This window comes from Syngnathus leptorhynchus, chromosome 4 (assembly GCF_054491065.1).
Source record: "Syngnathus leptorhynchus isolate UIUO chromosome 4, UIUO_Slep, whole genome shotgun sequence".
NCBI classification, from domain to species: Eukaryota; Metazoa; Chordata; class Actinopteri; order Syngnathiformes; family Syngnathidae; genus Syngnathus; species Syngnathus leptorhynchus.
In genome coordinates this window covers 13,913,699-13,940,050 of record NC_141198.1, presented here as the reverse complement: position 1 = coordinate 13,940,050, position 26,352 = coordinate 13,913,699, and the positions used below count along the sequence as shown (strand labels likewise).

Genomic DNA, 26,352 nt, shown 5'->3' with positions numbered 1-26,352 from the left:
TGACACAGAGGAGCATCGGTTTGCGTCCACAATGAGTGCATTGTCCAGGATAACCTACATGTCAAGCCTCACTTGCCAGCAGCGACCTTCCCGAGCACCCGCAAGCCTTTTGTAGCCCATTTAGTCGGGATGCGCTGTCCTACCTACTGCTGCGCCCCTTCCAATCAATCCCGTAATCAGCAAAACAAACAATTCATTAATGCAGTATTTTAAAACTAATATTACCGCACAAATGACATTTTGACCAAAAAACGAATAGAAGTGCAGGCGAAGTTAGTTCATACTTAACAAAAATTCCGTTGTTTTTAATTCACATTTATTTAATTTGATTGAAGACGTGCTTTGGGGGACTCTGAGCCCCCCTTTTGCCACCGCCCCTTCTCCCGGTCCCTCCCTTTCATTAACACTGCAGGTCCAATGCTGGTAGACATGTGAGTGTCTGACTTTTAGAAGAAAAACGGAGAGGCTAATGTGTTATGTGGACAAAGACTGGCGTGCCGACTCCCGAATGACAAGGATCAGCGCCTTAAGGTTGGAACTTTTCCATTCATTTCGACTGACAGCCAAGCAAAGTGACACAGACATTGTAAGCGCCTTTGCACTTTTATTAGCTTCTGAATGGAATGCTCTTTTTTTTTTCTACTCAACTTATTTTTTGGTTTTCTTTTCATTCCATGCTGGGGGAATTAGTTTGTCGTGATAATTCTGCTGACTCCAGTCAACAGCCATAATTTTACTTTTTCCATCATTTTACCAGGCAGACACTCGCACAAGAACGCATTACAGTTTATTTTTGAACTGGAAGACTATTTTCGGGATTTTGGCTAGAGATCACGGTGGCACCAACGACATGGGGCTTGCGGTTTGGATGTGCTGCCTGCTGGCTCTCCCACTATTTCAGTCTGCCAAGATCCTAACGGTCTGCCTAATTGGTGAGTAGGGGAGCAGTCATTGTCATGCTTTTCTTTTCCTCCCTCGTTTTCTTCCTAACTAGCCATCAAAAGAACAAAAGAATAACCACACAGGAAATTATATAATGTAAAGTTTCAAAAATATACTATCTATTTTTAATAAATAAGTCCACTCTCTGGGAATGGAATACTTGTGTTATGTTATGGGTCAAATTAACACGTTTTATAGTTGAAAGAATTTCAATGTGGGGAAAAAAAGAAATTTCAACAAAATTTCAATTTATGGTAAATATTTTGAACCAGCAGTAAAAATAAAGGTAAAAATCTTCCAGATATTATTTGGTCACACCTTTCAAATAAATACTTCCTCCTGCAGGAGGAAGCCACTACTTGTTACTTGACGAGATCTCCCATAACTTCCACCTACATGGCCATGAGGTTCGCATGCTCCTGCAACTGGACAACCCTGCTATCACAGGTATGGTTTCAGATTGTTGTATGATTTATGTGCAACATTCATTTCCTTTCTGCTTTTTAATATACTACAATCACATCCGTCAGGTTTGTCCTATGCCGGCCGCAATGGCAGCTACCAGACCAGCACTTGGTCCCCAGGAGAGGATTACATTAAACAATACAACGGGTGGTTCTTGGAACAGCAAGCACAATTTTTACTGGGCCGGTACCACAATTGAGACTCTTTCTTTCAACATTCATGTAGCAGACATAACTCACATAAAAACGAGTCATTTGGAGTAAACTAACTTTCTTTCCACAGGGACAGCTTTAATGGCTTTTTGAATTTCATGGGTCACCTTTCTTATCAGTGCGACAAGCTCTTAGGGGACAACGATCAAATCACATTCCTCCAGGAGCAGCAATATGACATCGCTATCCTGGATGCTTTTAATCCCTGCTCCTTCATCATAGCACACAAACTTGGTATTTAGTGACAATCTATCAAATATAGCCAAAGAAACTCCAAAGAATTAATTGCAGGCCTGTTTTGCGTCATCCAGATGTGCCCTACATCGCCTTCTATCCAGGCTCTCTCAACGGCCCCCTTTCCATTGCCATTTCTACCTCCATCTCCTCAGTACCAGCTTGCAGCTCCCAGTTGTCGGATCGCATGGACCTCTGGGGTCGTGCAAAGAATTTGGTCTACTCTCTCCTCAATGCTGTCGGTAAAGATATATACAATTTATGAACTGTATTTTGAGGTTTCATTGTACACATTTTTGAGATTCTCCCTAGAATACTGTTTTGACAACGCCCTAAACATTTCCATTTCTTGTTAAAGGTCAGAAAATCGTATGGTCCATTTTCAAGGATGTAGCCGAGCGCCACTTGGACTCAGGATCCCCTCCTGGTGGCCTGGATGAGTTCCACCAGAAGGCAGAACTCTGGGCCTTCAACACCGACTTTTCACTGGAGTTCCCGCAGCCGCTTTTGCCTGCCACCGTGTTGACGGGGGGGCTCCTCAATAAACCTGCTGAGCCTCTGGAACAGGTCATTCCTCTTCATGACAATACATTCTAATGGTGTAGCTTATTATGGAACTTGACTCTTTGTTATTTTTATACAAATAGTTGGCTCAGTGGAGTGAGTGGCTTCCCATCCATTAAGTGTGAAATTAAACAATTGGTCGAATAACCCAGTAATATTGAATCCAGGTCCGTCCCATGCACAGAATAGCATTAGCTAACAGCGATAGCTTCTGAGAAGTGACTCTTGATAACTTGTGAAGTTCAGGACTCGGTGGCAGTGTGGTGGGGGTTGAGTTTGGCAACGTGTCCGTGCGCCACATGACGCACATTATAGCAGGGGTCACCAACCTTTTTGAAAGTGAGACCTACTTCTTGGCTACTGATTAATGCAAAGGGCTACCGCCTACCGGTTTGATATGCGCTTGTGAAATAACACATTTGCTCAGACCTTTGATGAGCATTAATCGTATTAAACTGTATGAAGACATTGACAGTTATTAACAATGATTTAAGGAAACACATGTACGTCAATGCAAAATGATCAACTTTATTAGGTGTTGTCATTTTCAAATCATCACTTCTAATACATTCCTAGGAAATCACTATATCCCATCACAGTCACACACACACACGCACAAAAAAAAAAAAACATAATATGGCTCCATGGTCAAACAAGGTCTATCTTGCAGGACCTTGACTCGTGGATCTCCAGTTTCGGAGAGTCGGGTTTCATCATCGTGACTTTGGGATCCATGGTCTCTTCTGTGTCTGTGGACCGGCTTCTGGTGGAGCTGGTGGATGCCTTCTCCATGGTCCCTCAGGGTGTGATCTGGAGGTACAATCTTGTCATGATGCTTGCACTCACGCAAAATCTATGCTTTTGATTTTGATGCTCCTTTTTTGTTGTCAGGTACGACCGTAAGCTTTGGCCGCCTCATCTGAGCAAACCTTCCAATCTCCTTCTTGTGGACTGGCTGCCTCTTAATGACTTGCTTGGTGCTTATTCACTTGATTATACACTGCATAACACTTTATTGTACGTGAGTGAACGCAGTCACACACTAATTGACACTGCTTGGGTGGTGTTCATTGGTGTCACATTGTTCTGGTACTTATTAAATCAATATCAGTCAAATGTAGGTATTGTACAGTGTCCATTGTCTATCCTTGTTGACTTTGTGGGCAATTACACCGTTGATTGGTTGTCATTGAATTACAGCAAATCACCTTTCACACAAACAATTTAACCTACTAGAGTACAAAAAAAAAAATCAGAAACAGATGATAATAGATTTTGAGAAGCATTGGTATTCCTTGGAGGTTGACTTTATTCATCATTTTGAAATGAAATATTCTCATTTCTTCCCAGGACACGCCAAGGTGCGCCTCTTCATCACCCACGGCGGTCAGAACAGTCTTCTTCAGGCCGTGTATCACGCCGTTCCCGTGCTTGGCATCCCCCTGTTTGGAGATCAGTTTGACAACGTGGTGAGAGCTGAAGCAAAGGGCCTAGGCCTTGTCATCAGCCCTACGCGAATTACCAGCAAGCTCCTTAGCTCCACCATCCAAAACGTCATACGGAATGTCAGGTATGTGCAAATTGCTCCAACAAATATGACACGACTTTGGATGTGGTCAAAACTGTCAAGCGTCATTGTGATACCTGCCCCTCTGTCTAGTTTCAAGTCGGCAGCTTTGTCCCTCAGCCGCATCCACAGATCGCACCCCGTGCCCCCCGCGCTTCGACTTGTGCAGTGGGTGGAGCACATCCTGCACAGCGGAGGGGGGGCTCACCTAAAGCAGGCCTCATTGCAGCAGTGGTGGTACCAGAGATGCCTGCTGGACCTACTTTTGATCGTCCTGATGGTCCTTACTGGCTCAGTTCTTCTCTGCTGGATTTTCTGCAAGAGCAAGACAAGCAAAGGTGACAGCAAGAAAACACAATAGTAGGACATATGATGGATGGAAAGTTGACTTTGACATGGCTTGCTCCCTCAGGTCAGACCAGAAAAAAAAATTCAAGGTACAGATAGCAGATTAACCAATTTACAATAATACAGTCATGAAATATTTGTGCTTTGTTTCTTCCCACCACTGGACACAGACATCGTTGTACTGTAATGCTGAATTGTCCCACACCTCTGTGCTGCTTTGACCTGACTGTGCTACAAGCAGGGGGTCACTTCTTGGGCCAGTACCCGTATAAGCCCACCGGTGTGCACCATTATGTGTGCGTGCATGTGAGTTTGGATGGCGGTCGGGTCTGGTGGCTGGTTGGCCTCCAGGCTCTTCTTTTGGCACCCACCCACACCTGCAGGCCTCAACTCCGACCCCTGTGGTCTCTCCTGCTTGTTGGCACAGTCTGCTTCCCACTCCTACACAAGGCCCAGCAATGTTCACGGTCAGTGCTCCCTCCACAGTGAAGAGCAGAAAAGGTCTTGGAGGACCTCTCTCCCCTCCTCTTTCTCAACCCTTCTTCCCACCCCTTACATCTGTGTTGGGGGGGGGGGTTGAGATAAATTAGCAAGGGAAAAAAATGACCAATTAGAACGGCATGTTCTCGCTCCCCCCATTCAGCTGTCCAATCCTTCATGCCATCGCTTCCTTTCATTTGTCTGGCAGTTGCAGGTGCCAGTATGTCTTCCTCTGCCTCGCACGCAATCCCAAGTGGGCCGGGCAAAACGGGCCCAGGCATAATATAACAGCAAGCGGGGAGACAGATAATAATGGCAAAGGAGAAAAACAAAACAAAAGATGAAACGGCAATGAAGCAGAAGAGGAATGAAAGCAAACTAATTAGACAAGAGGAGGGGAAGAATTTGACAAGTTGTTGGCACGAAATGTTAAAAGAAGAAAAACAATACAATTCACACAATTAAACACTTTCACACGTTCATAATCTGCTGCTTTACACATACTATAAAGTCAGAGTGGTAATGTGCTCACACAGCCACACTTTAATGCAATAGTGGAATTTGCCCTTCTTATATGAAACTCATTGAAAGGTCACACCACAGAGAAGAATGTTGCACATTAGTGTTTGCGTTAGAGTAGGAAAACTTCGAAAACAGCCAAGACAGCGGCTCTCCAGGACGAGAGTTGCCTACCCCTGATTTGAAGGATAAACTCCACGCGTGTTTTGCTTTTTATTTTATTTTTTAGTACACGGTTATCATTTATCAACATTTATATGACGATTAACTCAAGAATGTTCAAATGTGTCTGTTCAGTTAATATATCTTATTATTGCAACACATTACTTTAATGTATTTGAGAACATGTAAACTCCACTCAGGAAGACTTTAGTCGGGATTCGAACTCAGAATCTTGGCGTCGTTATGAACTTAATCCCGAATGATGGGGATATAGCGTCATCTAACGGTGTAGATAGAGTATGTGCTCCTAGTAAATGACTTTACAAGTGTCTTGATTGGTCAAAGCGTCGCTCTAATCCGATTGGTCAGAATTTGACCAAGTGGGCGTGGCACACGTCACGCTTCCTTCCTATCGCCTTAAAATGGTACGTAACACAGCAAAGGTCCTATCCGCAATGTGATTAAACAACGAACGGCCATGCTGCCGTATCCTTCGTCAAACGCATTATTATGGTCCAGCTTCTAACACGGCGACGCTCTTGGAGGTGAAACACACAAGAGGCTGAGGACAACTCTGTCATGGCGGCTACAATTGGCCTCAAAGCCTGCCGGAAAATTCGAGGTGCGCAGATACGAGGTCTCCTGGAGGCGAAGGACTTTATCCTGTTCGACTGCGACGGGGTCTTGTGGCATGGTGAGAAGGCCGTGGCGGGTGCGGCCCAGGTGGTCAACTCGCTCATGAGTCGAGGCAAAAACGTCGTGTTCGTCACCAACAACTCGACCAGGCCGCGGGAAAAGTACGTCCACAAGTTCTACCGGCTGGGCTTTACTGCTGTCGCCCTGGAGCATATCTTCAGCTCGTCCTATTGCTCGGCCCTCTACCTGCGGGATGTGGCCAAGCTCCGTGGCCAGGTGTTCGTCGTTGGCTGCGACGGGCTCCGGGACGAGCTGCGGGAAGCGGGAATCCCTTGCGTGGAGGAGGTGGACGAGCCGGACGCCACCATTTACGATTGCGCCCTGGCCGCGGATGTCAAGGCGGTGCTGGTGGGCCACGATGACAAACTGACTTTCCTCAAGCTGGCCAAGGCGTCGTGCTACCTAAAGGACCCGAACTGCTTGTTCCTGGCCACCGACAACGACCCCTGGCACCCGCTGTCGAGCGGAAGGATTTTGCCAGGTATGAAGGTGGTGCTCCAGTCGCTCCGCTGAGGGGCATTGTTAGGCTTTTACTCTACTTTGCAACAACTAATTGATGTTTCATTAAGTTGGAACCACCACAAGTCACAATTAGTATGACTGGTGCAATGCAGTAGTTGTATTAGTTGCATCGGTCTTCAATGTGGCTTCGTGAACTTCCACCATTCACACTCGCTAGGGTCTGATGAGCCCTGCTATTTGGCTTTTGTTTCCTGATAGGTTCCGGGTCCCTCATGGCAGCCCTGGAGGTGGCATCGGGCCGCAAGGCCACGGTGATCGGCAAGCCAAGTCGCTACATGTTCGAGTGCATCTCCAGACAGTTCCCGGGCATGGACCCGGCCCAGTGCCTAATGGTGGGTGACCGCCTAGAGACTGACATGGTGTTCGGCTCAAACTGCGGCCTGGACACCATGCTCACCCTCACTGGGGTGTCCCAGATGGATGAGGCCCACCAGTGCGGGAATAGTGAGGTGGATCAGAGCCTGGTGCCAGACTATGTGGTAGACACCATCGCTGATTTCTTGCCCGCCTTTGAGGAGGTGGAAGAGCAGAGCAACTGATCAGTGCAGTGCATGCTGCTAATCCTGAAAAACTGTAAGTAATTGACAACCCCTCCAAACTGTGTGTCAATTCAGACTGATTTTCAATTGTCCCCTTCAAAATAAATGACTAATTTTTTTATGAAAAGAAAGTCACCCTAATTAAATGTGCAGGCAGTAAAGACTCTCCTCAGAAACCCAGGCTAAACTGAACTCCTTGACTTGTTTCTAGTCGAGATATTTAACTACAATGAAAGAATGAATGAATACTTGGACACGTTAAGAGAACTGTGTACATGTACTAGTCACCTACATTGAGAGAGCTTTTGGCACCATCCTGTGGCATGTAAGGGTATTTCAGGAAAGGCACAAAAACTCAGATTCAGAAAGTAACAGGACAGGTTGGGAAAAAATACATCATGTGAAGTCAAGTTTAAGCATACCTCAATGTTAGTGTTGTGGCTGGCCATTTGTGGTTAAGTGTTTTGTTGTTTCAATTGCACCTTCTCATTCACAAACCTGTGTGTTTAATAGTTTTTTTTTTTAAACAAGCAAACCTTTCATTGAAAGCACAACAGCAAATTGTATATGGACAGCTTACATGTGCCAATATTGTAATGTGTCTAATTTAATGGCTGCAATTATACCACTATTTGACAAATGATATATATATATATATATATATATATACACATACACACACACACATATAAAGTTCCGCATCCCTTCTTTGGTGATGAGGTAACCACAAATAACCTTTGTGCAAATACACTCATACTGGCACAAATGTTGACAGTACTATCACTGCTCCCAAAAAAAAAAAAAACTTTTTAGGTTCTGTATTGACCATTTGGTTCATTTTGATTTTCAAGCTATAATATACACACATACATACTCCATGATAGCCTCTCACAGATGTGAATGATCATTTCACAATCGTGAATATTTAGTGTTAGCATAGAGAGCATGTTGGCAACAATAAAGACCTGCATTTATGCTAAATATATAGCCGCTGTCTGTTTTGCATCTACATCACTCACACCAGACCACACCAGAGGAGAATATTGCTTTAATGACTTGAACACAGCATTGATACAAACACCAAACATCTCAGTGTTGTTAAATGCCACACACGTTAGTCAACAGAAGCCACAAAAAAAAAAAAAAAAAGCAGTCTGGTGCAATATGTCAATGCAAGAGAACATCCACTGTTCATCAAAATGTCCTCCAAAAGCTCATCAAAACAAACATCCTGAAAAAGAAAAAACATATGTACATGAGAGGATTTGTAAAATATTTTATTCTACATCGCGTCTTCAGTTTTTTGTGCCAAGAAGAGAAAAGACATCAGGATGATGAGCTCTATAAGTACTTTGGTTGCAGTCATCCATCATTCTGGTCCACCACGCTATAACAACAAGAATACACAGTTACTTCAAATACAGTTCTGTAGTCAGAACTGCTCATATTTAAGAACTTGCTACTTCACCTGAATATAATCCATCTCTTCTATCACAAGTGGTCTGCGGCGGTACCTTGCAGGTAGCACCTGAACCGATGCTAAGGTGTCAGGTGTGCCCGCGATGGGTACCAGAGTTGTGCGATTTATTATTTGTGGCGGCGGCGGCGATGCCGAACTGGGGCTGTTGGGTTGCGAGAAGTTGACTAATAAAGTTTTCAATGCTTCTTGGGCTGAAGGAGAGAAACATAAGATACGATGATTATAAAATACATGAAACCAACAGTAAATATTTTACAAATACATCATGTTTTTGTGTTTTCTTTCAATTTCATATCTTGGTAAAAGACATGATTCCACTCACCATTGGGTTTATGGATTCCTTGTCTGCTGGGAAACTTGATCATGGGCGCATGAGGCCGCACTACCTGAGGAGAGTAAAAACAATAGTCTATTCGAAGGATAGTACTACTTAAAACATGGAGTGATACTATTTATGAAAAAAAATTAAATGACTTTTCTAATTAGTGTCCTGTTGACCATTATTCAGGAATAAATACAATACATTCAAACATGAGTAACATTTGTAAACGCACTTATTATTCATTATTACTTTATAAAGTCTGACTGACACCACATTATTATTTAGGGATAGATTAAAAATCAAAAGGGAGTTAAAATTCGGCCTGCTAGCACTCTTCTCGCGTAAGCCTGACAAAGAAATTGGATTTTTTTACGCATGTATACTTGAAATGCACAAATGGATAAATGGTCGCTGATTCATTGTGGGAGAAAAAAAATACATTTTGACGGCGAAAAACAAGGACATCAACAAGGGTACGAGCAGCTTTTGTCACCTCTATTTAGACTTCCTCTCTGTGCTAATTCATCAAACATTCCCACCAGCCAAAAAAAAAACCCCCAACATGACATGAAAAACCGTCTGCACGTTAAGTTGTCAAATGGAAACGTTACCTGAATAACTCTAGCGGTGGGAGCAGCCATTTTGGAGCTGACTTTGCTCCCCATGACGACCTCCGCACTTTAAGTTCCGGGTTTTAAAGCAATGGCGTTTCCTCTGCACGCCACAAGATGGTGCCGCCCACAACACGTAGTGACGTCCTGAGTGTGCTGACGAGCCCACAGTACACAAAGTAAACGATTAGCGTCACATGTTTACATAAGCAGACACAATTGTCAAGCTCCCAAGCCACCACCATGTCGTTACCTATCAGCCAAGTCTTCTTTCAAGGTCAGTAAAAAAAGCCAATATAATGCAGGCTTATGTGTTAGCTTCCTACCATTGGCTCACGAAATGAAGTAGGTACTTAAATCCTTTCGTAACCTTTTACTCCAGGAGAACAACCGTAAATATGCTAAATAGAACACACGACGTCCGGAATTTGTGAAGGATGTCAGTGTGTGACATCAGCGCCTGGATTAGCTAAGGGAATGAGAAACCGAAGATCTCTGCCTCGTTTGTATTTTTACATTATCCAGAATATATACTCGTCACGTGGTTTACGTCGTCCAATAGGAAACGGGGCAGAGCTTGTCTGCAGAAGGAGATAAGTGGCATTTATCGGCATCATAGCGGCGTGTAATTCTCGTGTAAAATGGCTCAGTATAAAATTGGGAAATACTTTAAATGACAAAGTCAGAAGCTCCTGTAAAACCAAAATGTCATCATACACCGAGGACCCCTTTTACTGCAATCTAAAAGTCTCCAAAATCTTGTCATGTTCAATGGTGATTCTCCATCATGACTCTTGATCTACCTATTTATAAATCTAATCAATATGATTCTAGTTGTAAACATTTCTTTGTTCTTTTCAATATATATCAATATATATTTGTAGTTGCATCATTATTTTAGGTTAAAGCTGCAGCTTGTACAGTACATACGTTTTTTTTGTTTTTTTTTTTGTAATGCCCACAAAGCAACAGTCAAGACACTAATTCACATTGTATCTTTATTTTACAAAGTGGTTCTGCGTGGAAAATCAAAGGTCTGATCATAAAGGGGTCCAGATCCAAACTTGAGGTGCCACTGTGGCTTCACATGAACCCTACAGCAGTTGGCAATCAGCAGATGCACACAACAATGGCAATTTCAAGCGAGGATCTGCCCCCCCGCCCCCCGAGTAGTCAACAGGATGAAAACGCTGAAAGTTGCACACATTTAGTCAACAACTGTTGACGTGAATCTCTGCTGTCAGGTCTGAGGCCGTCAATAGTACAATCAATGGCTCTTTGATCGGTCAAACAGCTCCTTGAGCTGTTGCTTAGTGGTAGCTTCTTTCTGCTGCATGAGCGCAGCGTGGCCTTTGGTGACACCCCAGCTGTCCGGCTTGGACATGGAGGAACACAATGGACGGCCAGAGGCCGGCTTCAGGTTCTCCCAGTAATCACGACGAGCTCTAAGTCATACAAAACATAGGAATAACATGAGCTGCAGCACATAGTATGTTGGTAACCTTTTACTGGCGTGGAGCGCAAACATATATGATTATGGATTACCTGGCTCTGACCCAGGGTTTGGTGTGCATTTCCAGACCGGCACCCCACATGCCGTGTTTCTCCGATCCAGCGGGCACGATTTTCCTCTCGGCCGCCAGCTCTTCTGCCACGGCCCTGATGTGGTACGGCTCAAACCCGCAGCAGCCGCCGATGAAGCGAATGCCGCCGTTGTAGGCCTCCCTGGCGTATTTGTGCATGTCCCATCGAGTCAGGATCCTGGGTTCCAGACCTACACAAGGATTTCACAAATTGTAAAGTTCCTATTGGTATATTTTTCTTTTCTGTCGTTGCAGCCCTTACATTCAGTATGAGTCATCTTTTTCTTTTATTTTTAATCCATCAGCAATAAAAATGTCATTATTTGACCCTAATATTTAATAACTTCCTTTTTATATTACCTGTTGTTTGAGTGTCTGTGTGTGTGTATGTATGTACAGGATCTTATTACCAAAGGGGAATTCTGGCAAGTCAATGAATCCCTGGCAGTTGCAGTCGGGGGTGTGGTAGGCCAGAGGCTGCACCATGTAGTGAGCCTTCAGGCCGGCTTTCTCCACAGCCGCCTTCATCATCTTGACAGCCTCCACACAGGTCAGTGGGTCAAAGTGGCAATTGACACCCACAATCTGGGCACCTATGGGAGAAGACACAAAGTTTGCAACTTGTGGCTGTGATTTTTAGTCCCCACAAAAGCGCAATTTTGTGTGCAACCAACCAGCTTTGACCAGCCTGACGGCACACTCTCCAGGTGAGACGCCATGCATGTCGCCTTCCGGCCCGATGCACAGAGACGCGGCCACGGGCTTCCCCGTCGCCTTCAGCACCTCCACCGCCCACACGGCCTCCTCAACGTGCTCAAAGTACTGCGGGATGGGCAAACGTTACTGTGAGACAATAGAATGGAAAACGAGGATTGGCATCTACCTCAGCAATCAAGAAGTCCACGTTCTTCTTGATGAAAACATCCAGTTGCCTCTTGAAAATGGCCTTCACGTCTGCCTCGCTCTTACAGCTCAGGTAAGACGGCGTCTGAGACACACCTCCCGCCACCAAGGCGTCGCCCTCGTTGGCCACCTCGCGGGCCAGATCGCAGGCCGCCTCATTGATTTGGGCGCCCTTTGCGATGAAACCGACTTGGTTAATGACGGCATGTTAAAAAAATCAAATTACTCCCGATGCAGTTACAGGAGTGAATGTGCCACATTGACTTTATTGAACATACGGTGTAGGTCTGCTTATTGCCCCTGTTCTCCAGCTTGTCATCACTGGCGTAGAAAGTGAAGGTCTGCATGACATTGGACCCTGCCCTCAAGAACTCCCTGTGCAGTTGGCGCACTGGAACAGCAAACACAAGCAGTTCACAAAAAGTAACACAATCATTCAAATTAAAATACACACGCAAAAAAAAAAAGGAGCTGTATTGATTCCATTATTTTTGAAAATCATTTGATTCCTGGTCTTCACCTGCTTCGGGGTTCTCGGCGGCAGCTTCAGGGGTCCAAGGACCCGCCTTCACGTAGCCTCTCTTTTCCAGGGCAAACACAAAGCCGCCATCGCCAATCACCACCTCCCCGGCGTTGAGACGCTCCAAGATTCCCTGAGAGAAGGAAACAAAGGATGGATGTCGATTTCGGAATGGTAATAAAGATCCACACACAGACCCAGTGAGGCTGGCTTAGAGCCACAAAGGCAAAAATGATACTTGGGAAATGATTTCTGATGCATTCCTGTGCACTAGAGCCAGACATTTGTATATTAATCTAAAGTTTCTCTGTGAAGGCCTGAATCAGCAAAAGCAGCTTTTTGACCTCAACTGCACTACAGAAGTGCTCCATGCAATTCCACTGCTTACCTTTGGTGCCATATTCCCGGAGCTGCGTGGACCCCTGACTGCTCAGACTTTGACAGGTTGAAACAGACATTAAAAAAGGTCAGAGCACTTCTTTAAATCCATTGCAATCAGGGGGTGGGGTCTAAGCCAGAGACACTCTGATTGGCAAACACAAGTTACGCAACTGTCCACCCCCCTCACCTTTCCAGATGAATGAGTGTTGTGTTGTGTTGTCGCCACACATTTGCTAGTTTAGTCCGGATGAATTCTACTTCTCATTTTGTTTGTGTTTCTCGGTTTAAGTGTGAGTGTTGCCGACTAGACAGAAAAGATACACGTACCTGTACACAGAAACTATGCACAATTGTTAAAGGTATTCAATGCTAATAGGCAATACGAAGTACATTCATGTAGAACATTAAACTCGGGGGGGGGGGGGATCATTAAACCCGGAGTGTCCCGATAGACTTTTGTGTGTTATACGACTGCATGAAATGATCTTGAAGCTACCGAACAAACAATATTGCAGCAAAATATTCAGTCTGTCAAGTCTGAGGGACCCAATTTTAGATTAGAATAAAATTTCAGTTTGAAATTCTCAGCTTTGATTTGATTATTCTTATGCTTATAGTGCATTGCAGCATGTATCATTGTTTCACGCGCTTTTCTACAAGCTCCGCCTCCATCGCTGTTAGTTTCATTTCATCGTTATGATTTGGCCTCTTTGTCTCGCAGTGCCAACGAACGCTTCATTTCCTCTTTGCTAGTGGCCGCTTTGTGCTGGATGAACTCAGTGTGGCCCCTAAACATACCCCAGCTCTCTGGAGTGGACATGGAAGAGCATTTCGGGCGACCAGATGCAGGTAAGAGATTTTCCCAGTCGTCCCGGCAAGCCCTGAAAAAAAAAAATGTATGAGACTTAAAGGAAATGTATGTTCTTGGATGACAATCAGTCATCTGGGGTAGCTTAAGGCTTTCTCAAAAGGACAACATCCAGCTAGTTCCCAAGGATGCTCTACCTGGCTCTGACCCATCGCTTAAAGCGGCAGCTGAGAATCAGCGAAGATGCATTGCAAGCGGGTGCTTTGGAGTTGTGATTGTACTGAAGGGGAAGTCTCGCAGGCCTCTGGATGAGTAATGGCGGCTTTGGGCCCAGCCTTGATGTAGCCCTGCTTCTCAAGGGCCATCACAAAGCTCCCATCGCCAATTACTACCTCGCCCGAGTTCAGACGCTGGATGAGACCACAAAGGATATCATTGAGCTGCCAGTTTTTTGGGCTGGCAACCAGTCCAGGGTGCACCCAGCCTCTTGTCCAACCCCTCCAGACCTAGAATATAGAAAATGGATGGATTTGTGGCTTCTAATAGCTTCAGGAGGAATTTTGTATGTTTTAGCATGGAAATTCTGCACCTCTTGCAGTGTGGTAAACAAGGCTAAACAAATACCGCACATCGATGCAGACAATGTTTACGAGTGCTTTCAGGACAGAAAAAAAAAAAGGCTGAGGCACTTGGTCCAAAGGTGCAATGATAAAAGAGGCTCTCTTACGCCGAGAGCTTTTGCAACAGTGCAGCCGAACAAGACACAAAAGCTGGATCGTTTACCGTAGCTCTTAAAAAAGTAGATCAGACTTAAATTTTGGTTTAGAGCTCAATCATATTTAGCTGACAGAGAGAAGATCGAAATATCAGGCACCCCTCCTATTGTTGTGCACTTTCAGACTAGATGGGTAGAAAAAAAAGCAATCAAAACAAATTCTATGCTGACCTTCTTGACAGGTGCCATTTCTTTGTCCAGTTGCAACAATAGCAAACCCAAGACCTACTGGAGTGCAATTTCTCTCCACTTTTTATACCTGTGAGGTATTATGAGAGGATTTTGTGTCTTATTGCCAGACAAGTCCATCACGACAATTGATATTGTCATTAAAAAGTGTTTACACCCACAAGGACATTCACCGAGAAGCTTTCAAAGTGTCCGTAATTCATCTTTTAAACTACAGCTCTGTGTTTTCCTGCAAGAGCTCCAAATGGTAAAGCTTCATCTATATTTTGCAGTTAGGTCAAAGGTGCTTGGCCGAGTAAAGTCATAACAGATGCAAGCATTTCTGACACTTGTCATACATTAGCATGATGCTAACCAGCTTGCCCATAAATGGACTTGAAAGGTTTGGCGACACTTTAACACTCTTGCTGTAGATCATTATTTATTTTTCAGTTAACTGGTTACACTTTCCTGTCCTTAGATGCAAGTGTAAACATACACACGCACACACACACACACACACACACACACACACACACACACACACACACACACACACACACACACACACACACACACACACACACACACACACACACACACACACACACACACACACACACACACACACATACACACACTAGATATGGTTTATTGACCTTCAGCAGAAAGCTGTCAGTTCTGGGTCGATCCAGTTTGAGAGAGATTAGCAGTATACCTCCTCCACGGAGTTTATCAACATGGTCAAAGTGCAGAAAAAAAGGCGAATTTCGTCAGTAGGGTTTAAATGCATCACATAAATGACCTGACTGGACTATAATGCATCTCAAAACTAAGGAATTTGAAAATATTGAATCACTACAAGCAGGTACAATTTGGGGAAGAAAAAAATCTTAGTGCAAAATCTTGGTGCATTTCTTTTACACCAACAAAATATCAGTATTGATTCATTGAGAATCAAGAGAATACATCTTCAAAATTATTCTATGGCTTTATTTTTGTTAACTTTTTGGCTGTATTAAGCTGAGCAGTACTGAATGACATTTTCGAGTTGTCACTGGCTGGGACTAGAAAGGGACGAAGCCAAAGCAGTTAGAAAGAGGCAAAAGATTTTGATCGAGTGGGTTGGTGACCGGATGACCACCACGGGAAAGTGGGACGAGTTTGGGTTCAAGTTGGGTTAAAAAAGAAAAAAAAGAAAAATAGAGTAGTATGAGCCATGTAACGCGGATGTATGCAAACAAGACTTAAAGACTGCGTGGAAACACATTTAACAAGTTGATAAAGTTGTGGTTACATTTTTACTCCCCAATGATAACTTTCAGACTTTTGGCTTGTCATACGATATCCCAAGAGCAAAACACTCAGGCAAGCAAACAAACAAATCATTCTTGTCAATATGTATGTATGTATGTATGTATGTATGTATGTATGTATGTATGTATGTATGTATGTATGTATGTATGAATGCATTTATTTATTTATTTATTTATTTAGTTAGTTAGTTAGTTAGTTAGTTAGTTAGTTAGTTAGTTAGTTAGTTAGTTAGTTAGTTAGTTAGTTAGTTAGTGGGCTAAATATTTTCGACATCCAACCGAACCGGAGGGGACCAACGCACACCAAGGCAGATGTACGTATAGTTGATCCACAGGAGGGCGCCTTAGAACAAATGTCAATACATCCTTTAGCTTCTCCAGCGATGCAGATGCCGTAGAAATGAGACAATTTGGGGGAAAAGGGGCTGTATTAAAAATCTTATCAACAAAGTAAAAGTCTTTTTTTTTTTAAATTATCTAATATCTCTGAAAAACTATATCCTGGACTTCTTTTCCTGACGTGGGTTGTGTTAGGAATATTTGTCTACGTCTCCTAGCAACCGCCAAGAATCTCTTCCCAGCACAAGTCAAGAAGTGACCTGCGTGTCCGCGTTTATTTATCTTGGCACACCGAGCAGTGGATACAAGTTACGCTTCACGCAGGATGAGTCACGCCGTTGATGCCGCAATCTTTTGTGAATGCTATGTTGACATTAATGGAAGACGCTGCTTACATAAATAAAAACTTTCTAAGCGAATGGTAGAAATATGTGTGTGTGGTCCAACTTTCTGCTTAGTGTTTGATGACCATATACAGTAAGGACATGTCTACTGTGTCTGGAATACAGTTGAGACAGATCTAGATATTTTATTTGCAAGGCTGTCACAATGCTGTATTTCACGATTTTTATTGAGCAGATTCACAATTAAAGAAATAAATGCTCGGATTCTTTGCTATATGCTTTAATGACATACAGTATGAGTGACAAGTTCATTGTCTCTAATTCTCTAATTCTCTAATTCTCTAATTCTCTCTCTCTCTCTCTCTCTCTCTCTCTCTCTCTCTCTCTCTCTCTCTCTCTCTCTCTCTCTCTCTCTCTTTTTTTCCCCCCAATGTACAGCATCCCAAGAAACTCTAAAATGATTTATGTACGTATAATTGAAGGCCAAGTCGATAAACACATGTTTATCTCTCAGCACCATCCACCACAAATGGCATCATGGCGCAGCGGAACTTCCTCCCTCTATTTTTTTTTTTTTTTTACCATCAAAGTTCGTTTCCCACTGAGTCTTCTTCTCTCATGTCCACACACATACATACACACACACCTCACATTGTTCTCAGGAAGCAAAATATGTGTTGTTGGAGAAAGAGGAAGCCTTCAAAGATGGCCAAATTACATAAAGGGTGAATGTCCACGTATTTTCATGTGGTTTGTGGTGATGAAGTGGAACGTAAATATGCAGAAGTATGTGTTTTTGTGCATCCTATCAGTAGGAGTGCGCACGTTCTCTGTGTGATGACTTGCAAAAACCAACATATGTGTATCTTTTAAATCTTTTGAGAAAAACAAAGCAAAAGTTAAATGCCTTGTTTTGAGCATTCATAAGTGCCAACTTTATTTATAAAGCACTTAAAAATGTAGTTTGAGTGTAACCTCATTACAACGATAAAGCAGAAATAGTATGGAAATACAGAAACAAAAAATAATTGTTTTGGACTTGAGGGAGGGGGATGACGTCATCACATGGAAGGAGGAGGAGGAGGAAGGAGGAAAAGGAGGAGGCGAGGGCACTTCCCAAAGAAGAGAAGAGAGACTTGAGTGAATGAAGCTTGACTCCCACCGGGAGACGTTTTTCCTCGCCAAAACAACGTAACGTCTCCTTTCTTGTGCACGTTTTTCTTTTTAACTTGTACATTTGTGTTTGCAACGCTCGCGTGGAGAAGGGCTTTGGCGCCAGCTTCTCGTGTGCCTTTGCCTTCAACAGGTATGGAAGCATGTTTGGATCTCTGTTCAAGTAGCGTTTGTTTAGATTTAGTTAGGGAAAAGCTCCAACGGTGGAAGGACTTTTATTGTATTGACAAGCCCTCTTCCAACTGTACTATAACATACTGTATCCCAAAGGTAGGCTCTAAATAGAAGTGGAAAAAGTAGCAATTTATCTGCTGCCATCAACTCATTGTGATATTTTCTATTGTGCAAGATGGCAGGTATCATGAATGGGGGAAAAAAAAGTGATGGCATTATTCATGACATGTATGTTGCGTGAGGTCTCCTTTTTTTTTTTTTTAACTCTGGCTGTGGTTCTCAAAGCAAAATGACTAACATTACAGTAGAGTAGTAGGCCAAGGTGTTTATTAAAAATCGTAGAAAAGTGTATTCAATATTCTCAAAAAGCCACTATAAATTATGTACTTTGAAGAACAACTTTTTTTTTTTAAATGTAGGATGAGAGCGATTCAATTCAAATGTATGACATGTAAAAGTTAAATCAAAACTACAGCCAAATAGGCGAGCTGCGCCGTCGTGGGAGTGGTTACACCCAACTTGAATCATGCCAATCAAAGTGGTTTGCTGTTTACGAAAATAGCGCCCTAATTATTTTTTTAGAATGCACAATCAATTAATAGTCTAAAAGAGCTGATGAACTTATTGTCTTAAAAGCGATATAAATAGATTTGACGTGAAAGATTGAAAGAAAAAGCAAAACACCTGTTGATCACTGGACTTTCCATGAACTAACGTCGTTGATGTCCAAAGGCAAATGAAAATGTTGGTTAAATTCCAAGCTGGATTCCCTCAAGTGCTTTCGACTTGCGGAGGTTCCACTTTTCAACTCAAACTGAAGGTTTTGCATGTTGCCCTTCAAAACTCCTTAAGCCTGTTTTTATTTAATTTTTCCTTCACACATATGTACATGGCACACCGGTTACAGGTGGCCCCTCCTCCTTTTTCCTCCTTTTCTACCAGTTCCATGTCCTTGAGGGCCGCTTACGGAGCCGTGCTTGTTGCAAAGGAAAGTGCTACTACATCCCAAAACGAAACAAAACCAGGAAAGCGCTTTGTGTTTGTTCTTGCTCAGTTCAAGTGCAAGCTACTATTTCAAAATGACTACATTAGGAAATCCCCTCTCACTCTCACAAGCTTAATTTAGGTTTTGTGTTAGGTAGTTAGTTGTGTTTGTAGTTAGTTTTGGAAGTGTGTGAATCAAAAGTATTTTCTCTTTTTTTTTTTCTTTTTTAGAAAGACCAGGCTGGGTCATTCCTGCCTTTGTGTTTGAGAAATGTGAGGGTCACTGAGTGGGCTTTGTTTGTGACAAAGTGTGAGGGGGGGGGGGCACTGGCAAGTCGCCGCTAGTATCGAGGGGGCCGGCCCGCTGCACTCGGTGAAAAGGTTAAAGGTTGCGGCGCCTCATCTTTGAGGATGAAGGAGAGCATTCTGGGCCCGCGGTGGTGTGTCTAAGACTGTGTCTCAGAGCAGCCTTTGTTGGGTACCAGATCAGGAGCCTCGCTTTAATTCACACACACCCGCGTGTGCATGCTAATGATGTGTGGGAATGTCTTTTCAAATGACCTTACACACTGACACAGAAATTCCCGACCAATCTGAGAATTGCTCTGAGAACAGGCAGGACGATTAAATGCTCTTCAAGCAGATGATAGAAGGTTTGGTTTCATTAAAGGCATGATTTAGCTCGTCATGAGTGGAAAAGTGCAATGGTGTTATTCTGAACTCACAGTCTGGCCAAAATGTGAGCACTTTTTTTATGGCATACTGTGGCTAGCACAAATTGTTTGACTTGGTTGTGCAATTTCACACTTAAGTGATAGGCAAGAGCCTCAGAGAGTTTGTTTGTAGACAAGCAGTGAATATGGCAGTGTTAACATGTGACATTTGTCATGCTTGCCTTAAATGTCTTGAATGATAATGCAAGTCAACCTCAAAAGGCTAGACATCATCAATTGTCTTCTTTATAATATGTTCCATGCGCTCCCCTAGTCAAAACATTATTCAGATTTATTATTGTTATTATTATTAAATGATTGTGTTTATGGAATATGAATTAAGCTGCAAAGTCCACTCGTTTATATCCATCTCACTGAAAATGACATCAGTTACTCAGGGCTGTGGTTATGACCAATCGCGGCTCACTAGAGTTTGATCATGTGACGTTCGTGATTGGTTGTTACCTGAGCCCTGAGCGACACTTTTTTTCGCGACTAATCTGCAGCCATGTTTACTTGTTTTTTTGCAGTGTATAGAGAATATATGCCTGAGTATTGTTGCATTTTTTGGTTTACATGTGTTGCTGCACCATTTGTGTTCAAATACAATGGTTTAAGTTTTGTAACTACTCTGATATGTTGATCCCCTTCTACAACCGACCAAAAGTGATGTGAGTACTTTTAGATACACTAATGAAGTCAACATTTGAGATTGTTTAGGTTGTCCAGTGGCATTTGAAACCTGCCATTTGCTCCACATGTACGGTTTAATTATGTTTTATATCAGAAGAGAGTTTACATTCCCTTGCTTGTGCTTTGGTTGATTTTGTAAAGATGATCTGTGATGACTGTTCCTTATTGAGTTATCACTGCAGGGCATAGGTGTCCTTTTCCTCCTAATGTTGCAGCTTGTCTGCTGCCCCGCCGTGCCAAAACACGTCGTCTCATTCGGGCCCAAAGAATGTAGTCGTTGCTCTTACAACTAATAGGAAACCGATTCACAAACAGAGCTCACATTGTATTGTTGTGTTTGATTCAGCTGACCTCTCTCGTGTATCAACGATAAAGAAAAAAACTGCAAACATTTGGAGAGATTAGAAGGGATGGCTCTTCTGATTTGAAGAAAAGCAGAACAAATAACATGAAATGCTGTTCTTGATGGAAAGAATGTTTTTTTATGAAGAGATCTCGTTATAAAAACTGGAATCTCTTGCTCTGCAGCGTTTCAAAGTCTCTAGACGTTTCTAATGTCACCACCAAAAAGTTAATAGCTCGTTATAACACCAAAAACAATCCATCAAAGCAGCTTCAACAGACCTAGAAGTCGAGTGCAATGATTCAATTAAAATGGATTCAAATATAAGAAAATTTGAAGGAACATTTTTTTTGCCTTGAAGCTTTTCAATGTTCAATTTCAAGAATTTTGCCCCTTACCCTAGCACTCAAAATTTTAAGGTCAGTCTGACCTCATAACTGGTTTCGACCATGATGAACTTGGCAGGGTAGTGTCCATTTAACAACTATTTTCTGGAAGTAAATTGCCTGTTGTGCAACAAACCGCACGGTGTTTCAAATTACACATTTTTTCAAAACAAAGAGGAAACGGCTCCTGGTGTCTTGTTTGAGTAGCTGTGTGTCAGTGATGTAAGATGGTGCGGTTTTGGTTTGTGGCTATTGGGCCCAGATGGAGGACGGGTGGCGGCATAGTGACCAGATTTGCTTTGAGCACGCCTTTTTTTCTAAAAGTGGACAAACATTTTGGTATTTCACCATCACTAAAATCATTTTTACAAGGTTAGGGTAAGCAACATAATTCTCTTTTTTTTCCTATCAGGGTTAGGGTATTATTTTTTATTAATTTGAATTAATTTTAGGTTTAGGTTATTTTTTTTTCTAATTATCTCTATTATTTATTTTATTATTTTAAATCTTGGCGTCCATGGCTCAGCAGATTGGTTGTTGAGTACACATCTAAGGATTTCTGAACGCAAACAAGTTTAATTGATACGATTGAGTTCTGAGCAGATTTGGCAGTAAAACTATTGTTAAATAATTCAAATGTCTTGTGCATGAAAATTTATTCAGTTCTTAAAGATTAAATATCAAAAGTAACACCTGCACACCTGCACAATTTAAGGAGACCCAGGACAAGAGCTACCTCAAAAAGGCTACCTTTACAAAAAAATGACAATGCTCAATTTTAATTGGCCCAGACACTTGACTCAAACAATGGTAGTTTGCAGAATGTTTTACTCGGACAGCTGTTTCTAATCCACCGCTCCATTTTCAACGAGCTCAGCACAATATTCAAACTGCAATAATAAACATTACCTTAGATTAGTAAGAGCAATAAAAAGTGCTACAACAATTTGCAGCAATTAGTGACGCAGCTTCTTTGTATCGGATCTCATTCGTGCAGAGCCTTTTGTGGCTAACTGTAAAAGTCAGCATCTGGTCTTCTTGAGGTTCACCCAAAAGTAGCTCTAGACAAAAAGGTGCTCGCTTAAGTCCCAATGCAAAAACCCGTATCCTGAAACATTGCTAATCTGCAGTGATATTAGTCGCTCTTTGCACAGGATAAAGAATACATGCTCCACTGTTTCTCTTTAAATATCTGTTCCGTTAAGGTTTCTAGCTACACCGATGCTATACGTTAGCCTATCTATGGACTGATGTCGACATTATACAGAACTACAGGAAAATCTGATCCTGTTGTTGTAGAGTCCACCAGAGCAGGTTTGTTTCTCAAAGCAATGTTCATGTTGGACCGCTGACTGCCGCCTGCCGCGAGGGCTTCGGAACGCACGTGTGATCTTGCGCGTTCGAGTCGAGACTTGCGTCTCTGCGGGAGTGTGAGAACGTCCCGCGATCCATCTCGAAAGGTATCAAGTGTTTTTATCGGCCTACGTCAGCATCGCACTGGCGTCGGGGGGAAAGATGGCGCGTTTGCACACTCAGCAAAAATACAATACCACTCTGGAGATGTGCTGGAATGATGATGATAGGAATGTCTAACTGCTACTTAAAGGTGTGTTTAAGTTTCATCCAGCTGTCCAAAGTAGCAAAGCTGCTCATTTGCGGTCGCGCTAGTCTTTCAGTGCGATATTTATAAGCACCTCGGAAACATTTGTGGCTTCATCCACTAGGGTGGCTAAAACAAAAGTCAAAGCAAACAAACTAACGTATACAAGTCTGCTTTGGTGCGCTGTTTGTGTTAGCGGTAATCTGCGTGAAGGCAAACCCTGCTGTTTAGGCGAGACGCCGGCCGGCCGGCCTCCATGTTGTTATCAAGTATTGAGTTTGGGTGATTGCTACTGTGTTGAACCACACACTATGACAAAGTCCGCCAAGGCTTGTCAGAACCAGAATAGACGATGGAACGGCCTCAAACATCTGCACAACCTTGACAAGCTTAGCTTGGGAGATAATCACTATGCAAAATGTGCATACAAAAAACAAAAAAAACAAATACTAAACTTTTGTTTGTCATACTTGTTCCAGAGATGTTGTCATGCCCGCAGTTTTCTTATGTTAAAGTCAGGCTCAGATAAACGTGAGAAGATTCTTCATGTTGTGGCTTTGAAATGTCAGCTATGCTTTTCCTTGATATGTTTGTGATAATATCAGAAAAATGCAAAACATCAATAGTGGCATCCAACCAACACACACATACACTTGCATATATGTGTGTGTGTGTGTGTGTGTGTATACACGGTATAAATAAAGCCCACCAAATCAAATCCCAAATTAAATCCATCTCGATATCATTCTACTACATTACAACGTTGATTTGAATTTGATGAATTGTTCACACCTACTTGTGAACAATAAATTCAATAGGGCTTTTTAGATTACATTTTTTTAGAGATAAGATCATGAAATGTTCCCAATAAAATCTCGCCCAGTTGGAAATCAAATTCTGAATTGGCGTTTACCTTGATGATGTCCTGTGTTGACTTGCCGCTTGCGACTGATGTCACGCCGTGTGGAATGCCGAGGGGGCGGCCGAAACCGCCCAACTCCGGCTATTGATGATATCAAGCCAACGAAAGTGTGTGAGTAATACGACGGCAGGATGGTGCTGGTTTACGCGCCAACGTGATTCATCAAGTCAGCGGACATCTGGAGCCAAGTTTGTGGGAATATCGCGCCCCATTCAGACTCTCGTATGAAAATGTCGCCGGTTTCAAACACAAGAAAAGACGGATGAATCACAGAGGTCCCGGAATGCTCTTGTTTACATCTGTGACTCCCACTCGACTTAACCTCTGTGCTCTTTTTGTAGGTGTGAGTTCCTGAAAGCGCCATGGAGGAGGGAAGCTGCTTTGGTTCATTATAAGCTGCTCACAAGTTGATCTCTGCTTTGAGGACGATACAAATACAAAATCTACATTTCCAGGAAAAGACCATCACAGTCAGGAACTGTACGAGAGCTCGCCAAGTTTGATTCCAAGAGCGCAACCATGTGCCATGTGATTGTAACGTGTCGCTCCATGCTCTGGACGCTGCTCAGTATCGTCACGGCCTTCGCCGAGCTCATCGCTTTCATGAGCCCCGATTGGCTGTTGGGATTCCCTCGCTCCGATTCCGACGTGAACTCCAGCGAGTATCGGCCCTCTCTGGGCCTCTACGCCCGCTGCCTGCGCCTCGACACCCGGGGAGGAGGGGTGAGCTGCGGGCCGTACGCTAGGTCCTTTGCCGAGGTGGCTAGCGGCTTCTGGCAGGCGGCCATGTTGTTTCTGGCCGCGGGGATATTGGTGCTCACGGTGGTAGCCTGCGTGTCTATCTTCAGTATGTGCTTCCAAAGCATCCTTAGGAAAAGCATCTTCAACATCTGCGGTCTGATGCAAGCCATTGCAGGTAGGTGTGGAATGGAGCAAGATCTTCTACCCCCACACTCGACTGACCTCCCTCCCCCCTGTGTCCTCCCTCCAGGCCTCTTGCTCCTGGTGGGCCTCATGCTCTACCCCGCCGGCTGGGGCTCCGAGAAGGTGATTAGCTACTGCGGAGCCGAGGCTTCCCCCTTCAGGCCGGCTCTGTGCTCCCTCGGCTGGGCCTTTTACGCGGCCATCGGGGGAACCCTGGCGACCTTTCTGTGCGCCGTTTTGTCGGCGCAGGCCGAGATCGCCACCTCCAGCGACAAGGTGCAGGAGGAGATAGACGAGGGCAAGAGTCTCATCTGCGTGCTGTGACATCACAGAGTCGTCTCGACGGAAGGGAGCATGGACTCGTTGAGATTAGGATCTGGAGGTGATGTTTTTTTTTTTGTTTTTTTTTTTTAAATAGTTGTTTTGCTATCTTAATAAGCCCTGGTTAAGTTGAGAAAAAGACTTTTTGCGCATTTGCTGGCAAAGTGCATACCACTGAATCAGCACAATCGAACAGAAGCAATACCACTTTTCATCCAATTAGTTTGATCCCCTCCCAAAAATAGATGACATATCTCACAGGCTGTCTATTGAACAATATTAGACGTGAAGAGTCGTTTTGCGCCCCCTAGTGGTAAACATGATGAAATAAACAGAAACGTCCACAAATGTTTGAGGATTTTCACTCGGGTCGCTTGCCAATTGCCAACACACGAAATGTGAACACAAATCTAAACTGTGAAGTGTGTGTGCGACTAATAATGTTTTAGATGAAACTATAAGCGTGAACATTAATATTGTGGTTGTATTTACAGGGGTTGTATGATAAAAGATAGTATTATCATCTTTGTATTGGATTTTAATTGGATCCCACTATGCTGGTGTACCTAATGTGGTGGGTGCAGAATAAACACATTGAACAATAAATACAGAGCACTAACGAGTAAACAATACCTGTCCTCTGGAATGGATTACATCATTGTACAAGTAATCTTTCAAACTATAAACATGAGAAGTGTTAATGTTGGATTTTTTTCTGAGTGAGCGGATGAGTGGGACATTGTGAGTCAATGGGATGTTTTTGTTACGTTAACAAAAATATTATTGTTTTGGCCAATGAATTGGTAATGTTAGTGTAGAGGGATACCGCTTGTATGCTTTTCAACACAAGTGTATTCTTGATGGAAATTGATATGTTGAGATGAAAGTATGATTGTGTTTCAAAATAAAAGACCGATTTGCATTGGAATACATTTTTGTAAATATTGTTTAGATTTCTTTTCATGGAACCCCCCCCCCAAAAAAACTGTGTGCAGCTTGTATATTGAAGTCCACAGAGTCTCTTTCAAATCTTTATTCCATGTTAATACCATAAATATACAAAACTGAAAACTATTTCACATGCGACAAAGGCCAGACAAGAGTGCATTTCTTTTTTCTTTTTAACGCGACTCCTAATGGGGGCATCAAATCATCATCTTTACAGAATGTACAAGTATGGTATTCCTCTTAAATTAGTTGACATACTTGATTCAGTGAAGTAACATGGTCACGGCTCTAAAGAACTTTTTTTTTTTTTTCCCCACATTCTTCAAGTGTAGACCGGCCTGCACAATACAACTTCCATTGTTTGTGAAGTG

At 43.0% G+C, this 26,352-nt stretch overlaps 5 protein-coding genes and 1 long non-coding RNA gene across 11 annotated transcripts; 4 read left to right on the top strand and 2 right to left on the bottom strand.

The window, feature by feature from the left end:
• Positions 1-23: 23 nt before the first annotated feature.
• On the top strand, positions 24-4,673 carry LOC147058258 (UDP-glycosyltransferase 3A1-like). 3 transcript variants are annotated; one of them, XM_085910436.1, is made up of 12 exons: positions 24-531; positions 758-932; positions 1,288-1,389; positions 1,473-1,593; positions 1,690-1,853; positions 1,931-2,095; positions 2,212-2,420; positions 3,088-3,233; positions 3,309-3,394; positions 3,768-3,987; positions 4,078-4,322; positions 4,397-4,673. In XM_085910436.1, exons 2-12 carry the CDS (start codon positions 851-853, stop codon positions 4,429-4,431), a joined length of 1,575 nt encoding a protein of 524 aa, XP_085766562.1. In that variant the 5' UTR covers positions 24-531; positions 758-850; the 3' UTR covers positions 4,432-4,673. The 3 variants fall into 3 exon arrangements, with proteins under 3 accessions (XP_085766562.1, XP_085766561.1, XP_085766563.1); XM_085910435.1 differs by having other exon boundaries at positions 522-932; XM_085910437.1 differs by having other exon boundaries at positions 522-932; positions 4,078-4,673.
• Positions 4,674-5,870: 1,197 nt separating this feature from the next.
• pdxp (pyridoxal (pyridoxine, vitamin B6) phosphatase) lies at positions 5,871-8,231 on the top strand. 2 transcript variants are annotated; one of them, XM_085909407.1, is made up of 3 exons: positions 5,871-6,670; positions 6,910-7,043; positions 7,128-8,231. In XM_085909407.1, exons 1-3 carry the CDS (start codon positions 6,073-6,075, stop codon positions 7,248-7,250), a joined length of 855 nt encoding a protein of 284 aa, XP_085765533.1. In that variant the 5' UTR covers positions 5,871-6,072; the 3' UTR covers positions 7,251-8,231. The 2 variants fall into 2 exon arrangements, with proteins under 2 accessions (XP_085765533.1, XP_085765532.1); XM_085909406.1 differs by having other exon boundaries at positions 5,873-6,670; positions 6,910-8,231.
• Positions 8,232-8,512: 281 nt separating this feature from the next.
• Positions 8,513-10,212, bottom strand: kgd4 (alpha-ketoglutarate dehydrogenase subunit 4). 2 transcript variants are annotated; one of them, XM_085909409.1, is made up of 5 exons: positions 9,917-10,212; positions 9,664-9,819; positions 9,053-9,116; positions 8,719-8,921; positions 8,513-8,637 (listed from the first exon to the last, which is right to left on the bottom strand). In XM_085909409.1, exons 2-5 carry the CDS (start codon positions 9,715-9,717, stop codon positions 8,620-8,622), a joined length of 339 nt encoding a protein of 112 aa, XP_085765535.1. In that variant the 5' UTR covers positions 9,718-9,819; positions 9,917-10,212; the 3' UTR covers positions 8,513-8,619. The 2 variants fall into 2 exon arrangements, with proteins under 2 accessions (XP_085765535.1, XP_085765536.1); XM_085909410.1 differs by having other exon boundaries at positions 9,990-10,212.
• On the top strand, positions 9,809-17,047 carry LOC147058254 (uncharacterized). Its single transcript, XR_015065820.1, has 3 exons — positions 9,809-12,843; positions 12,985-13,135; positions 13,772-17,047. It is a non-coding gene; the product is annotated as an uncharacterized LOC147058254 (long non-coding RNA).
• Positions 10,644-13,137, bottom strand: LOC147058255 (betaine--homocysteine S-methyltransferase 1-like). Its single transcript, XM_085909405.1, has 8 exons — positions 13,058-13,137; positions 12,670-12,802; positions 12,428-12,540; positions 12,130-12,321; positions 11,921-12,068; positions 11,657-11,839; positions 11,209-11,437; positions 10,644-11,108 (listed from the first exon to the last, which is right to left on the bottom strand). Exons 1-8 carry the CDS (start codon positions 13,067-13,069, stop codon positions 10,931-10,933), a joined length of 1,188 nt encoding a protein of 395 aa, XP_085765531.1. The 5' UTR covers positions 13,070-13,137; the 3' UTR covers positions 10,644-10,930.
• Positions 17,048-17,919: 872 nt separating the features above from the next.
• Positions 17,920-25,955, top strand: LOC147058253 (LHFPL tetraspan subfamily member 2a protein-like). Of its 2 annotated transcripts, none has more exons than XM_085910013.1 (3): positions 17,920-18,106; positions 24,130-24,704; positions 24,780-25,955. In XM_085910013.1, exons 2-3 carry the CDS (start codon positions 24,308-24,310, stop codon positions 25,034-25,036), a joined length of 654 nt encoding a protein of 217 aa, XP_085766139.1. In that variant the 5' UTR covers positions 17,920-18,106; positions 24,130-24,307; the 3' UTR covers positions 25,037-25,955. The 2 variants fall into 2 exon arrangements, with proteins under 2 accessions (XP_085766139.1, XP_085766140.1); XM_085910014.1 differs by having other exon boundaries at positions 17,930-17,991.
• Positions 25,956-26,352: the final 397 nt, after the last annotated feature.

Coding starts and splice junctions, on each gene's coding strand:
- LOC147058258 (XM_085910436.1), top strand. CDS start 851: ATGGGGCTTGCGGTTTGGATGTGCTGCCTGCTGGCTCTCCCACTATTT. Junction 933..1,287: donor CCTAACGGTCTGCCTAATTG/GTGAGTAGGGGA, acceptor TTCCTCCTGCAG/GAGGAAGCCACTACTTGTTA. Junction 2,421..3,087: donor CTGCTGAGCCTCTGGAACAG/GTCATTCCTCTT, acceptor TCTATCTTGCAG/GACCTTGACTCGTGGATCTC.
- pdxp (XM_085909406.1), top strand. CDS start 6,073: ATGGCGGCTACAATTGGCCTCAAAGCCTGCCGGAAAATTCGAGGTGCG. Junction 6,671..6,909: donor GAGCGGAAGGATTTTGCCAG/GTATGAAGGTGG, acceptor GTTTCCTGATAG/GTTCCGGGTCCCTCATGGCA.
- kgd4 (XM_085909409.1), bottom strand. CDS start 9,717: ATGGGGAGCAAAGTCAGCTCCAAAATGGCTGCTCCCACCGCTAGAGTT. Junction 9,117..9,663: donor CCACCGCTAGAGTTATTCAG/GTAACGTTTCCA, acceptor TACTCTCCTCAG/GTAGTGCGGCCTCATGCGCC. Junction 8,922..9,052: donor AGGAATCCATAAACCCAATG/GTGAGTGGAATC, acceptor TCTCTCCTTCAG/CCCAAGAAGCATTGAAAACT.
- LOC147058255 (XM_085909405.1), bottom strand. Junction 12,069..12,129: donor TGGACTTCTTGATTGCTGAG/GTAGATGCCAAT, acceptor CCCATCCCGCAG/TACTTTGAGCACGTTGAGGA. Junction 11,438..11,656: donor CTTGCCAGAATTCCCCTTTG/GTAATAAGATCC, acceptor ATCCTTGTGTAG/GTCTGGAACCCAGGATCCTG.
- LOC147058253 (XM_085910013.1), top strand. CDS start 24,308: ATGTGCCATGTGATTGTAACGTGTCGCTCCATGCTCTGGACGCTGCTC. Junction 24,705..24,779: donor TCTGATGCAAGCCATTGCAG/GTAGGTGTGGAA, acceptor TCCTCCCTCCAG/GCCTCTTGCTCCTGGTGGGC.